The sequence below is a fragment of the Canis lupus genome, chromosome 17 (assembly GCF_011100685.1).
Source record: "Canis lupus familiaris isolate Mischka breed German Shepherd chromosome 17, alternate assembly UU_Cfam_GSD_1.0, whole genome shotgun sequence".
NCBI lineage: Eukaryota > Metazoa > Chordata > Mammalia > Carnivora > Canidae > Canis > Canis lupus.
The window spans coordinates 23,017,570-23,032,284 of NC_049238.1; the positions used below are offsets into that span (position 1 = coordinate 23,017,570).

The window sequence follows — 14,715 nt, forward strand, 5'->3', positions numbered from 1 at the left end:
ACTTCCAGAGGATGCATAGTCAAAATTGTTAACACTTGTCATAATGTCTTTTTCTGTGGTATGTTACATTTTTTATAGTCATATGGCAAACATGTAGCTGTTATATGGTACACTGTGACATTGAACATTATAACTGTGGCACTCCGAGAAATAAAAATAGCAACCAGACAACCCTGGTTAATGACATTCAGAAATGTGATGACCTAATTTCAGAGCATTAGTATGGCCAAGCAGTAAGTTTGTGTACCTTACTCTGTACTCCTATGCTGTTTAAGTACAGAAGACTGTAGTCCTGCATTAGTCTTTCAGTGCAAAAGTATCTAGAAATGGGCTCAAATATCATCTTTTTGAACATAAGAAGAAAAGACTGAAGAACTTTAGGTTGCCATTTTTGAAGTTATAGAGAGTCTGAATTAGTAGTCTGAAAGAAACAATATTTGTGTATTTTGGAATCTGTAATTTGCAGTTAAAATTTTCAATATCTATATTCTGATTTTTTATTTGATACTAATTTAAGAGACCAGATGCAATTACTACTTTATTCTCCCTTTAAATAAAAATGAATGGATGATTAGGCCACTTCTAACTGGTCTTGAGGTAACCCCAATTTGAGAATCCTTATTCCAGGAGTATGTATATACCTATACTAGGAGTAGTTGTCCATTTACCTAATTCTCAAGACCTCACTGCTTTAATTTTGGCTTTCTAGAAAAGGAAGTCCTCTTATTTTCCTCAGTGTGGGCCCTTGTACATGCTTAAAAGCTTTTTAGAAAATTCTTCCAACTGGCTAATCTCAATCTTTTCACCAAGGTTAAGTATGATTTTTCTATTTATCCTGTGTAGGGAAACAAGGAAAAAGAAGAGTCACCATGAAGTCTAATTGTATTTTCCATATTACTTTTGTCCTTCCTTAATTATTTAAGAACTGTTTGTGATGTTGGAATGTTGGGAGAGTAAAAGGGAAAGATTGCATATGCACTTTATGATTAATACAACTCAGTATTGTATTGTACTTCTCTCACTTAAACACACCATATCACTGAGTCAAGGACAATTTCTTTTCCATTATGGCTTTTAGATATATTGTGGTCGTAACACTGCTTGCATAATAGCTAATTCATGCCAAATTTATGTATTTTATCTCTCTCCTTTAATGTATAACTCTGTAATTGTGCTTGTAAGATGTTTTTTCCTACTCATTTTTTCAAATTTTCAAATTTTATCATTTGAAAGCTCAATGATCATGATGCTCTTTCATCATTTTGGTCATTTTGTGAAAATGTTAAGCCATCTGGGCTTTGGATTTGTATAGTAGCATAACCATTTTGGAGAAAATGCAGATGCTTTTAAAATCCAATATTCTTTTTCTAGGATATTGGTATGGTATAGAGCTTGAGAAACCCCATGGCAAGAATGATGGTTCAGTTGGAGGTGTGCAGTATTTTAGTTGTTCTCCAAGATATGGAATATTTGCTCCCCCATCCAGGGTACAAAGGTGAGAAAAATGAAATTTATGTTTATTTACAAAGCTTTTCTGTAACTTGCAATGGTTTATAGAGTTCCTCATTTTATATTAAAGACATGCACCGACTATAGCTCGTGTCTTCTTTCAAGGGGTTAACCAACCACCTTCTTCAGAGAGAAGGCTCATGGAAAGCTAAATTTGCTTTGCTGAGGATTTGCAATTTTAAAACCCTCCTTTATTCCTCATTTGCAAACCCTATGAGTATGTGTAGGCTATTAGAAGTGGCGTTTGCTGCTAAGAACAGTGAGAGCAGCAAGCTTAATCTGTCATGCAAACAAAAGTAAAAATGCTCTCTGATTGCTTCAGTCACATCCTAACTACATTAAATTTCCTGCCAGCAGGCACCCCATTCATTCTCCTCCAAACCTAATGGAACCAAAATGGCTTTTTCCTCTGATTTCTTTAGTTTTCAAAAATAGATAGGCAGTAGATCTTTGGGGGAAGTGAAGCTTTAAGGATTTATATATAATGTACCTCCTTGGTGTTTCTCCTTAAGATGGTACACTTCTGTACCAGCACACTCTGGCTTTAAAAAAAAAAAAAAAAAAAAAACAAGGTTGAGCAGAAACAAGTCCTTGTGAAATTCCAGGTACCATTATGTGAAATGACTTGTCTGCTGAAAGAAGTTGGCTTGGCATGCTTTTCATTGGATGGGAAATGGGATACTCATCTTTAAATAGGAAAGAACATATATGGTGTAATCACACTCATGAGAATGGATCTGCCATCGCATCCTAGAGTCCCATCTAGTTGCCTTTTAGCTAGACTGTGTGACTGCCTCCTGGCAGATTTTAGAGTTTTTATATCTGTCTTCTTCCTCACTTTGCTTTTCTTAATAATTACACATAGTTTTTCTATTAATTTCCTTTTTCTTTGATGTATTTGATATAATTTTTTTCTCATTTATGATAGTATAGTATTGAATATATACAATGCATTGCAGTTTATGAAGTATCTTCAATTGAATGTTGTTTCCTTTGATCCTAATAAATATTGGGTCAGGTAAGCTAGAAAACAAGAATAACTATGACAAACATTTATTGAGCATTTAGTAAATGGTGGGCTCTGTACAGTGTACTTTAGATACATATTTCATCAATCCCCCTCAAACCCAGTGAGTTGTAAGGTATTCTGATTGTTTCATTTTGCCAGTGAAGAAAAGTTTCAAGAGATGAAGTGACTTAGCTGAAGTCATAGAGTTAGTGTAGGGGAGCAAAAAGTTTCCTCTACCCTTTTAGAGTCAGTAAACTGATTAGGAGGTGTTGTGTGTGTTTGTGTGTGTGTGTGTGTGTGTGTGTGTGTGTGTGTGAATTAAATTGACAGCAGATAAATTAACAGGAGAAAAGGCATGCAAGTTTATTACATTTAAATTTGCATGTACCTGGGCATCACAGAAAGAAGTGAGTTCCCAAGTAAGTGGTGAGATTGGGATTTTTATAGATCATCTTACTAGGAGAAAGAGAGGGAGAAAAAGGCCACTTATGAGAGGGCAGGTGGTTTTTAGGAAAGGTAAGTGGATGGGAGATAATAGTTTGTGACTGTGTCTGTTGGGATGTGGTGTCAACTTCCCATCTCCTTGCCTGTGAGAAGAGTCAGTCTTCCCTGCTTGAAGAGACTGCTCCAGAGGGGGATATGTGACAAGAGTTCTTCTTTTGGAGCCCCTGGTCTAGGCAGATAAGGAGAGTTCAGAGAAAGCCTCTTCCTGCATTTGTTGATTCTCAAATGTCTTTAGCTGAAAATAATCCTTATGCCAGAGTGGCTTGTTTTAGAGTGGCATATTTTGCTCTTTCCTACACTAGTTAATGATGGGGTTGGACTCAGCCCAGGTTTGTTATTTTGTTGTTTTTTCTAATCCCTTGGTTTTAGACACTCTGCTGTTTTTTGGTGGGCATTTTATACGTAAAGCAAAAGAGATGCTAGTCAATGAGCAGCACTTACAGGTGCTGGCACAGTGTATAGCTCTCTGTGTATTATTCATGCCTTTGAAGCTCCCTCTGAGTTAGGTCCTATAATTATCCCTATTTCACAGGTGGGGAAAGTAAGGCACAAGGAAATGAAGTGAGTTGTGTAGGTGTACACAGCTCCCAAGTGGAGATTTGAACCCAGGTAGTTGCATGTGTGTTCTTAACCAGTACTCTGTAATGACTAAAAGAGGATTTTGTTTAGGATGAATGTCTTATTAATGATTGATTTGGGGTAAAATCCATGTTGAATCCCCAGTCTTCTGTGTTCTCCTATTGCCTTGGACAGATCTTTACTAACATACTGCTACAAGTTTTATTTGTCTCCTGGTCATGAGGACTGGGGTTCTTCCTTTTAGGTTTGATTATCCAGAGGCCCACTTACCAAATCCAGTGCAGTGTGTCTTTATGCTGTAATAGCTTTTCCCCTTTTGATATTATGAAGCCACTTTCTTTCTCATGGTTTTATGTTCTTTTTCTTGCTATTTATTGAACACATGGTTTTTACCTTTGTTTTCTTCGCCTTCTATTTGGTCGTCTTTAAGGTGATTCATTTAAAAGCATCCCCCTCTTAGAAGATACAGGGCTCTCTCTGTAAATGAACTGCTGTCTCGATCCAGCTGTCTTCCTGTCATCTTCTGATTGTCTCATTCATCATCATCAAATACTATTAAGTGTCTTTTAGCACTTTGTGCTGTGCTAGGCATTCTATAAGCAAATAAAACAGACATGGTCCCTGATTTTGAGGAATTTCTAATTTAAACCCGCTTTAGAGCTCTTAAAAGACACCAGTGATCCTCAAGAAGAAAAGAATTTTAAATTAGAGACTGCTTTAGGACGGTCTTAATAAAGTAGTGACCAATCACAATCTCACTCCTCCCAGATTGTAGTTGGCTTACCCCCCCTCTTTTCCATTAAGGAAAAAAATGTGTCTCCTGTCTGAGACTCTGTGCACATATTGTTCCCTCTGCTTGGAGAGCATTTTACTATTGCCCAGCTTTCATTGAGTTCATACCTTTTCTTCTATTACTAAATAAATCATCCAATATTTCTTTGCAGAAATTCTAAGAAAACTTACCGACTGGATTTAATCTTATCTTTCTACCTACCTACCTACCTACCTACCTACCTACCTACCTATTTTTTGCCTAAGCTTCATCAGTACAGTAGTAATTTTCTTATTCTTTAGTTCTCATGATTAGGTACTTATTATTAATGAACTGATCACTTTTAGAATTAAGTTCTTCTCAGCTGCCCATTACCACCTAATTATCTGTCCTCTTCATCAAGTCCTATTCTTCTCGTTCATCAGTCTCTCACTGATTGCCATAGTGTGTATATCATGTAAAAACTACGCCCATGAGTTGTAAGATGGAATAGCAAATACTGTGAGAGTTGCAGAATTACTTGGTGGTGACCAAATGTCCCGGAGGAAGCGATTGACAGAATGAAGGCTTTGTGGGTTAGGTCAGTAAACAACTGAAAGAAAATTGGCTTTTAACAATGAAGAACGATTTGAATATTAAAAAATAAAGACAGACCTGTTAGGAAAGTTACCTTTATGATTGTGCTGAGAGTCAAATATAAAGTCAAAGATGTTGAATTGTATTTAGCCATGCAATTTCATCAGAAAATCACATGCATGCACAGACTGAGTCAGATCTTTTTTTCAATTTAAGAATGTGATGTTTTTAAAATTCTGATCGAACATTTGTTAAATTTAACATAAAACAAATTTATTTTCAGATTTCTTAGTTTCATCTTTGAAGATAAAATTCCAAAGAAGTAAAGTCGGGTCCCTATTTTAAGTTGAATTCATTTTTTTTTTTTAAGTTGAATTCATTTTGAGTTGACTTTTTCTGCATTAATCATCCTTAGATAACAAGGTGCTCTTCTGTGTTGTAATTGTAATTTCTGATGCCAACTAGAAGTTGTTCATTCCTGGCTCCTAATAGATGCTCAATAAATGTTTGTTGAATAGGTGAAATAAATAACCATTGGTGTGAAAACCTCAGTTAACAGCCAGTCTTAAATCTGAAGACCTGCTATTTCTTCTTATGAGGTTTGCTAATTAGGTTTGTTTTATTCACAGGGTAACAGATTCCCTGGATACTCTTTCAGAAATTTCTTCGAATAAACAGAATCATTCTTATCCTGGTAGGTTTATACAGTATTATGTTCCAATAATTATTCCTTTGCTTTTATTTATCAAAAAATTTTTTATTGTGAAGTATATGTGTATACAAAAGAGTATATACATGTGTTTATATAGTCAATTAATGGTAAAGCAAGCATCTGTTACCTGCCCCCTCGCTGAAGATGACCTGAATGGTCATATATATAGTGTGTGTGTGTGTGTGTGTGTATATATATATATATATATATATATATATATATACACGCTATATGTAATTATACATACCAATGTCTTTAGTCATTAAACTTCAGTTTAATATAGTATACATATATAGTATACTACATATACTATATATAGTATATATACTATATACTATATATACTAGTATACATATGTATACTATATGTAACATATATATGTATGTAACTTTTAAAAAATATATATATGTAACTTTTTAAAAAATATATACACACACACACACATATATATATATACTGGCTTTGATCAAGAGATTCATTTAGCACATCTGGTCTGCCATAACTTTCCAGACTGGAAATCTTACTCTTTTTTAGAAACATCTTTTTAAAAAAAATGTACCTTTTGTGAAATATATTTTAAAAATAACTATCATTTGGAGATGCCAAGAATCATAAACTCTGAAATTTATTTTTCAATATTTTATAAATGAGATATTTGGTGATAGTGTTTTCTAAGCCATTTTTATCTTCTCATATGATTTATTAAGATTATAATATTTGAGAATAAGAAGATTCAGCCTTATTAGTCTAATTTAGTTTTATTTGATTTTCAAGAAATTTTATATTAAAAACCTCCAAATGGAATGTCATGATCTTATTTGTACATATGGACAGTTTGATGAGAAATGTAAGATAAAAATCTCTCTAAAAATCTAAACCACTATTATGTTCTGTGTGTACTTTTTTTGCTTTCTGTTTCCAAAGAAACATTTGACAGGCTAGAACACCTGTAGGAGAAATGATAAAATATAACTTTGAATGAGAACTGCAGATGTGTGATTTATTTTTCCTCTTTTGACCTTAACTTTGACATTTAGGTTTTAGGAGAAGTTTCAGTACGACTTCTGCTTCTTCCCACAAAGAAATGAACAGAAGAAATGCTTTTGCCAAGTAAGTATTCAGAAGATTTAGAAAAACATTTTTCCAGATGAACATAGCAGGGATCTGTGAAGAAAGAAAATAGCTTCTGTCCCTTTTTACATTGCTTGGTGGAATTTCTCTGCCTACGAGAAAAGGTGTGATGAGTGTATTAAGAAGAGCCCTCCCTGCCTCCCCGCCTCCCCGCCTCCCTGTCTCCCCCTCAAGCTCAGTGCAAAATGTCACCAGTGACTAAGTAGTGTGCCACATGGATTTTTGGGGAGATTTAGTACCATTAGTGAAAGTTGGAGGAATTTACATTTTGTCTTACCATTGAATAGGATGGATTGATTTTCAACTGTTTACTTAATTAATCAAATTTGACTTCATATTTTCGGTAACATGTTAAAAAAAATGTCAGGTCTGTTTGCATGAAGTGATCTTAGTATTATTTAAAAAAAAATACTCCCAGCTCCTCCTGTAGAATATACTGCTCAAAATGCTTTTTTTTTTTTTTTTTTTTTTTGGTGGTGGTTTCTTTATAGAATCTTTTTTTTCTTTTTCATTTTTATTTATTTCCCTCAGACCCACTTTACTCCCCTGGATATTTTCCTGACACTTTTGGAAACTTTTTTTTTTTTTTTTTTTTTTTTTTTACTTTTAGTAGGATATGAGGCTCTTCTAGATTGATTGGGTTAAGGGGTTCTTTTTTTATTTTAAAACTTTCCAGTTAATCTGAAGACTAATGCCTGGGGCTGTGGAGGGTTGGGTGTGGAGGGAAGAAAGGACTAGCTGAGTAGGGAAGCATACATCCTTGCTTATTTGTGGTGTTCTGGAAGCTGCTAGAAAGTGAAGCCCAGGAACTGGAACTGGGCAGTCAGCTGAGCAACAGGTAGGTGGTTTACTTAGTTTGGTGAGAAGTTAGTCAAGGCATCACAGGAATCTGAAATTTCACTTGCCAACCATGATTGTCCTAAGACATTGCCAGGTACTGTTTAACAGCAGGGTTGGCTAGGGGGTCTGTTTGTGTTTTCTTTGTTTCCTCCATACCTTCACCAATTTCAGAATGCTGAAATTGGTCTCCTCACTTGCGTAGCTGAGAGCGTTAAGACTCTGCTCTGGTTTCTTGAATATATCCAAGAGTCCTTAGGCAGAATGGAAGAAATACCAGGAAGAGACCACTGAAGTACAAAGGAGCCAGGGTGGGTGGGCAGTGTCAAAGGCCGTATGCAATGCTGGGGGTGGGAGAGTGCCACATCCAGGGAACCAAGGGAAGGATAAGAAATGTGAACCATGGGAATGAATTTTGCAGCAGGTATAGGTATGCACAAGATCATCTGCTGACATGAGGGAAAATATGGGGACCTTCTCTTAATTTTCTGTAAAAACTGAAATGAAGCTTTACTGATATTTGTACAGGTTGAGACTAGTACCTGTTTTTTAAAAAGAGAAATACTTTTATTGAGGGTATAAAATCAATTTTAAAAATAATTGATTTTTGCTTATAGAGTACAGGACTGAAATATTCAGTGGCTTCTGTTCTAAGGAACAAAAGGCAGGCTTTGGGTGTTGGCAGATGCCAGGAGAGCTGTCTGTGATCTTGGGCTAGAGGAGACGTTAGAGTGACAGCTGGCCTTCTGCTGAGGGCACAGAGTGGATTGGATCCTGTGCTGGACCTAGGCTGGAAGCATGATGTGTTCTGAAGACCACGTGTTGAAAAATGAATTCATTGAGATTCCCCACACACTACCATTTTCTTGTGCATCCACATGGAAATAAATGATACTTCCAGAAGAAACGTGGAAAACATGGAGGTTATGAAAATTCCTGGGGAGGACGCCTGAAGGACTTGGGGGAAAGGACTTGCCTGCTCCACATAAAGGAGGACGTGAGGAAAGGGGAACAGGATCTGGTTTTCTCTGTTGTTTGTGAGATGACAGTGATGAATGCATTTCCTTCAGAGGATGAAATGATGGCCAGGGGGCTTGAAGCAATTCTCCTGTCTTCAGAATTCTGTGTGTATCTAATGTCAAGAATGGGGGTAGAGAGGAAGCAGGCTTGGGATTTGAACCGGGCACCACAGCAACCTGGTAGTCACCAGGGGTCTGTCCTTTCCCACCTGGCATCCAGCCTGCATCTGTATCCTGTCACCACACTCAGCCTGGCCCTTGCCAGCTCCTCTCAGCCCCGCTCTCTGTTACGGCGGCGCATCCCGCCTGTGGAGTCCGGCCTGTTGACACGGTTTATGTGGTCAGCTCAAATCTGAATGTCTTTAGGCAGAACTCACATAATCCAGTTTGCTGCATGTTCCGTCATGATGTTATGTCACATCACCTGTTTGCGTTTGCTGCTTGTCCCTTGAAGCTCTCAATTCTCAAGCCCAGAGTGAAGTCCAGATCCGCTGGCACAGAGCATCAAGGCCTGCCTGCGTGCACGGCTCCCGTCTGAGTCCCGTGACTTTGCTCTCCTGTGAGGGCCTCACAAGTGAGGCTGACCTGTCACTTCCTCACTCAAGTTTCTTTTCTGGCCTGAAGGGAGGACAGAGTTCTTCCCCTTCTCATGCTCCTTCAGCACAGTATGCAGTCTGCATGGCAGTGTTTATGACATTTTACTGATTTTAAGTCAGCACAAATCTAGAACCTAGCCCCAGGCCTGCCATTTCATAGGTGGTCAGTTAACGTTTTTGAATGAGTAAACATAGCTCTGAAATATACCGTAATTCCAAGTTTCTTACTTCCCTGAGCTTTTAGAGCTTTGATGTAACTTGAATCAAATCATTCTCTTTGTTAACTCTTCACCCAAAACATGAATTCGAATGTTAACTCTTCACCCATACCATGAATTTTTAAAAAATATTTTATTTATTTATTCATGAGACACACATACACACACACACACACACACACACACACAGAGAGAGAGAGAGAGAGAGAGAGAGAGGCAGAGACACAGGCAGAGGGAGAAACAGGGTCCCTGTAGGGAATTTGGTGTGGGACTCGATCCCAGGGCCACAGGATCACACCCTGAGCTGAAGGCAGACACTCATCTGCTGAGCCACCCAGGTGCCTCCCAAACCATAATTTTTTGGTTTAAATCCTGAATTTATTTATTACTTGTTTCTTTCTTTTAAAACTTTTTTGGTCATGAAAGTTGATTGTACAAAATTTGAAAAATTATAAAAAACTAAGTGCAAATAAAGATCTTCTGTAATTTTTATCACCTAGATGGGATTATCACTCCCATTTTGGTAAATACTTTTCTGATTTTTGTCCCAAAGGCATATATGTGAATTTTCAACCAAATTGGACAATTCATACTTTACATACATTTTGAAAGAAAGCTTTTCCCCTTAGTAAATCCCATATTCTTTAATAGTTTTCCTTAGTGTGGATTTTGCAGTGTTTAAAAAGACTGTGTGATATGGAAACATTTCTATGGCATAATAATAAATGAAAAAAAATGTAATTTAACGAATAGTTGATGCCAGACTTTTCATACATGTATCTGTTTCCCTCTTTGCCCACCTGTTTGTGTGTGTGTGTGTGTTCAGGCAGATACCCAGCTCTATTTCCTTCTGGTTCTTTCCTGTTTTCCTAGAATGTATTTAGGTATTTAATTTATATGGAGTTTATTTTAACATACAGTGAGTGGTAAGAATCACATTCTTTTCCCCCAAATTATTTTTTTGCAGCACCCCTTGTTGAATGTTCACTCCTGTCCCACTGATTTGAAATTTTCCTTTTTAATCACATAAAAAATATGCATATTTTTCTAAGTCGTGTAAAAGTACATTCTTATGCCAGAGCCACATTGTTTTAATTATAGTAACTTTAGAATTTAACACAATGGCAATGTAAATCTTTGCTTTACATTTATTGCTATTTTATTTTACATTATTGCTATTTTTCAGTTTTGTCTTAATTACTAATACCCATTTGTGGTTGTAAGCTCCTGAACTTTGTCCTTGGACTGCCTTGCATGGGAGCCCCATCCCTCCTCTTCACCATCTCTCTGACCATAGGCAAATAGCTTAATTCTTTTGATCCTCAAATTCTTCTTCTGTTTGGAGGGAGAGAATATCTACATCCATGGTTTGGGTGAGGTTGGATAGGATAATAGATGGAAAGTGCTTGGCACATAGTAGGTGCTCAGGAAATGATAGATGGTGTCATTTTTATGTGAAAGAGTGATTTTGTGAGGTTGCAAACAGTATCCCTCTAGGGGGTGAATTTACACAGAACTGACACATGTATGTTTCTATCCAGAAACAAAGGTTGTATGTGTTTCTTTTGTATGTCCTTCAGTAAAGATCTGTACTTTTCCTAATAAGTGTTAGCTATTCTTTGTTAGCCTTTTATTGTATGGGTGCATTTGTGATAAATAGTACTTTTTTCCCACTATATTTTCTTACTAAAATTCTATCATGTATTGGCAAATGTGGCTTGGGACAAGTCTTTGGTCCTCAGTTTCCTTGCCCATAAAATTAGAGTGGTTTTCCTTTCTTATGGGATCGTTAATGGAAGGAAATGAGATGTGTGGGTGATAGTGTATTAGGAAATAGAGACGTGAAATAAAATAGAGAAGTAGGACCCAGCTTCTTTCAGGTACCATGCAGCTTTGGTTACAGGTTGGTTCTGCATCGTCTCACCAGGGAGGATGTGGAGAAGGGTTTGTTTTCAGAGGAGAAGTGGTGTGCAGATAGAGCGTGAGAGGCTCCATTGGTGGTGGTTTCAGGGGAACTTTTTGGGGAAGTCTCAGGTGATATATGGCAGCAAGAACTTGGTGATGTTTCTGTTGTGAGTGACTTTCAGGGTCAGCAACTTCTTAGTGACAGAGGAGGAAGCTCTGGGGCAGTACTGGCATGAGGTCTTGGATGAGTTCCCTGGGTGGATGCTCTGTAGTGTTGTTATCAGGTCAGGTTGGTGGCAGGTGCCAGGAGGAAGTACCTTGTAAATCACATTTTGTAGAGGAAAGAAGAGGAGTCCTCCTGGAAACTAAGATCCTCCTTACTGTTAGTGGCAGGGAGGGTAGGGAAACCCTTAAGTGTCACTCATGGTGTGTGTGTATGTGTGTATAAATTTATAAAGTTATAGATTAGGAGTTTTTTACATTGTTTTCAGGTAAATAAGTATTTAAAAAGTGAACAAAAGATCATTTTAATTTGCCACAGCCCTAATGCTATGTTTTTGTTTTTGTTGTTGTTTTGCTTTGATAATTGATAGCAGTTAAACAGGTTATAAGTATATTTTTTCTAGTGGATGTTTTACAGAAAATAAAAAGTGTGTGTGTGTGTGTGTGTGTGTGTGTGTGTGTGTGTATTTAGAAATCACTAGTGAAATCTTAAATCCAGATTAGGGTACTATTAAAATAGCCAAGAGAGAAAAATGTTTCAAATGTTGAATGAAAGTATATCCTAATATTGCTATTTAGAATAAAAGCCATCAGGTTGTGAACATACAGTATTTTTTCTTTGTGAGTGAGTTGTGGATCTGGCGGTAGAAATGGATGTGACAAATTGCCTGTGTTGCTTTCATGGTGAAGAGTTCCCCTTGCTCTTCTGCCCAGCAGATCTAAAACTGCCCTGCGCCGCAGCTGGAGCAGCACCACCACCGCTGGAAGTGTTGAAGGGAGCGTGAAGCTGCACGAGGGGTCCCAGGTCCTCCTCACGAGCTCTAATGAGATGGGGACCGTTAGGTACGTGGGCCCCACTGACTTTGCTTCAGGGATCTGGCTTGGACTTGAGCTTCGAAGTGCCAAGGGGAAGAATGATGGAGCAGTGGGTGACACACGCTATTTCACCTGTAAGCCCAACCACGGAGTCTTAGTTAGGCCAAGCAGAGTAACCTATCGGGGAATAAATGGGTCAAAGCTTGTGGATGAGAATTGTTGAGTCACACTTCTGACACACTAAATGAGCTCATATACATACATGAAATATAGAGCCCATCGCAAATGGTTTATTTAGCCATTCTTTTAGATTTGAAAATAGAGCTATCTTCCTAAAAACCATTATAACAATTCAGAGAGACTCCTTTAGAGAGCTAGAAATCTGAACTGTGGGAATCATGGTTCTCTTAAAACAAGTTCAAAATAAGCATTTTTAAGAGCTTTTAAAAAAGCTTTAAAGCCAAGAGAATTCTGAGACTTAGGGGGAAAAAGTGTGCCATTAGGTAGCCAACTGACGTTGCTTACTCTGTTTCATTTTGCACATAATATTGGATTTTTCATAGGCTGTCATAATGAGGGTTTTCACAAGCTCTGGTTTTAACCTATGACATTCACATGACCTTTGTTCTGTCAAGTATTTTTGGAGCTTTTCTTTCTGTACTAATAAGTATAGTAAGAGAATAGCATCTCAATGATTAGTGTATTTTTCATATAGTTTTCTTTGTGTGTGTGAAATGATTTGACCTTTCAGGAATGCCTCATCTAGAGAGATGTTAAAATCCTGGAGTCGGGTGGGCCTTCTTATGCTGAGCCTCTCAGCCAATAACAGGTAGAGAAATGGAAGTTCTAGAGCAGCTCTTCTCTTACCCAGGGGCTTTAATTAGCTGATTAACAGAGCTAAGAATAGAGTGTGGGTCTCCTGACCTGTGGCTCATGCTCTTTCCTCTATACAAAGTGTGTAATCACAGATTTTTCTTCTGTGTTGGCAACTGCCCCATCTGAATGAACAACAACCCCGTCATTAGGCTTATGAATTCAAGTCGTAATTGGAATTTTTTGCACATATTTGTCTAATTCCTTATTGGACATATCTATAATATACACGAAGCACTTTTAAAACATAATGCACTTTCATCTTTGTGGAAAATTTGCCATTATTTCTTCCTGAGATATGAAAAATATTTAGAAAAATTATATTTAAGAGAAGAGAGTAAATTAAGATGTTAGGAAGAATATAATAGTTATTCATTTACATGTATATGGTTTCTCACTGTTTTTGCTTCTATTCATAAAACTGGTGTTGTGTTTGCTATCTTTGCTGTTTTTATATTTTCAGTTGTTGCAGAATTCAGCCTGTTACAAAGCTACAGAATTGTATCATGTTTTTGTATTTCTTTTGGAGCACATGTTAACAAACTAGGCTTCAAAATAGAGTGATACAATGTAAAACATTTGTGTTGTGGATATGTATTGATGTTTCTGTCCTATGTGTAAAGATTTATCTTTTACTGTAGATATTTAGACTTTACACAGAAATATTGGAACAGTTTACTTTATAAGATTAAAAGTATCCTTTAGAACTGGAGCTCGCTTTGTGCTTAGAAGTAATATGTTAAACTATTTTGCAATATACTATTTAAAGTCTAAATTCTGTTGCTTTGCTGCCTTTTTAAAAAGAAGTGTGGTATTTCAAATATTGCCAGAGCTATTTTCCTGATATACATTTGCAAAATATGGCTGCTTTATAATCAAGGAATATTTTTATTGATTGAAGAAAATGCCTGTATTGCAATTCAAGAGTAAACTTATTTTATTATACAGCTTATTTCTTTAAAACTCTATTTATACCTTAATATGAAATTCATGACTGCTCTGAACTTGGGTGTCCATAATTCTTCTTGTTAAATATGAAACCCTCTCAGAAACAGTAATGCCAACTCTAAGGTCAGGGAAACAATTGTTCTCATATTTAGATTAGGATCATTAAATCCATATACTGTGTATGTTTACATATACTATACTTACAAATTAGGTGTTTTCATTTGTGTTTTGCTTATTAAATGTCATTCACAGTTCAATTCTTGAGCATTAATAAAAAGGGAAGCTGTTTTGGTTTTGAAATGTTATCTTGTCATTACCCTTCCTGCATCTCCCCCTTCTCTCAGTAACTCAGAGTGCATGGGCTTCATGCTTAACTTTTTCGTCTTACCACACACAGTGACTTGGATTTGTCCTACCCTTCTAGAGTCTTAAAAAGTATCACGCTTCCTACTCAACAAGTAAAGTTATGTTTTTAGCTACCCTTCTACT

At 36.8% G+C, this 14,715-nt stretch overlaps 1 protein-coding gene across 13 annotated transcripts in view; it reads left to right on the top strand.

The window, feature by feature from the left end:
- CLIP4 (CAP-Gly domain containing linker protein family member 4) overlaps positions 1-14,715 on the top strand; it is a 99,898-nt gene that overhangs the window by 65,542 nt on the left and 19,641 nt on the right. For 8 of the 13 annotated variants that reach the window (XR_005372271.1, XM_038561178.1, XM_038561181.1 and 5 more), the window contains 4 exons: positions 1,372-1,495; positions 5,579-5,643; positions 6,699-6,771; positions 12,304-12,432. Coding sequence is in view for 12 of the 13 variants with exons in the window: in XM_038561178.1 (XP_038417106.1) it covers positions 1,372-1,495; positions 5,579-5,643; positions 6,699-6,771; positions 12,304-12,432 (391 nt within the window). In the remaining variant the exon portion in view is untranslated. Of the gene's footprint in view, positions 1-1,371; positions 1,496-5,578; positions 5,644-6,698; positions 6,772-12,303; positions 14,527-14,715 lie in introns of those variants that run through there. The other 5 variants (XM_038561182.1, XM_038561179.1, XM_038561173.1 and 2 more) reach the window with 4 other exon arrangements.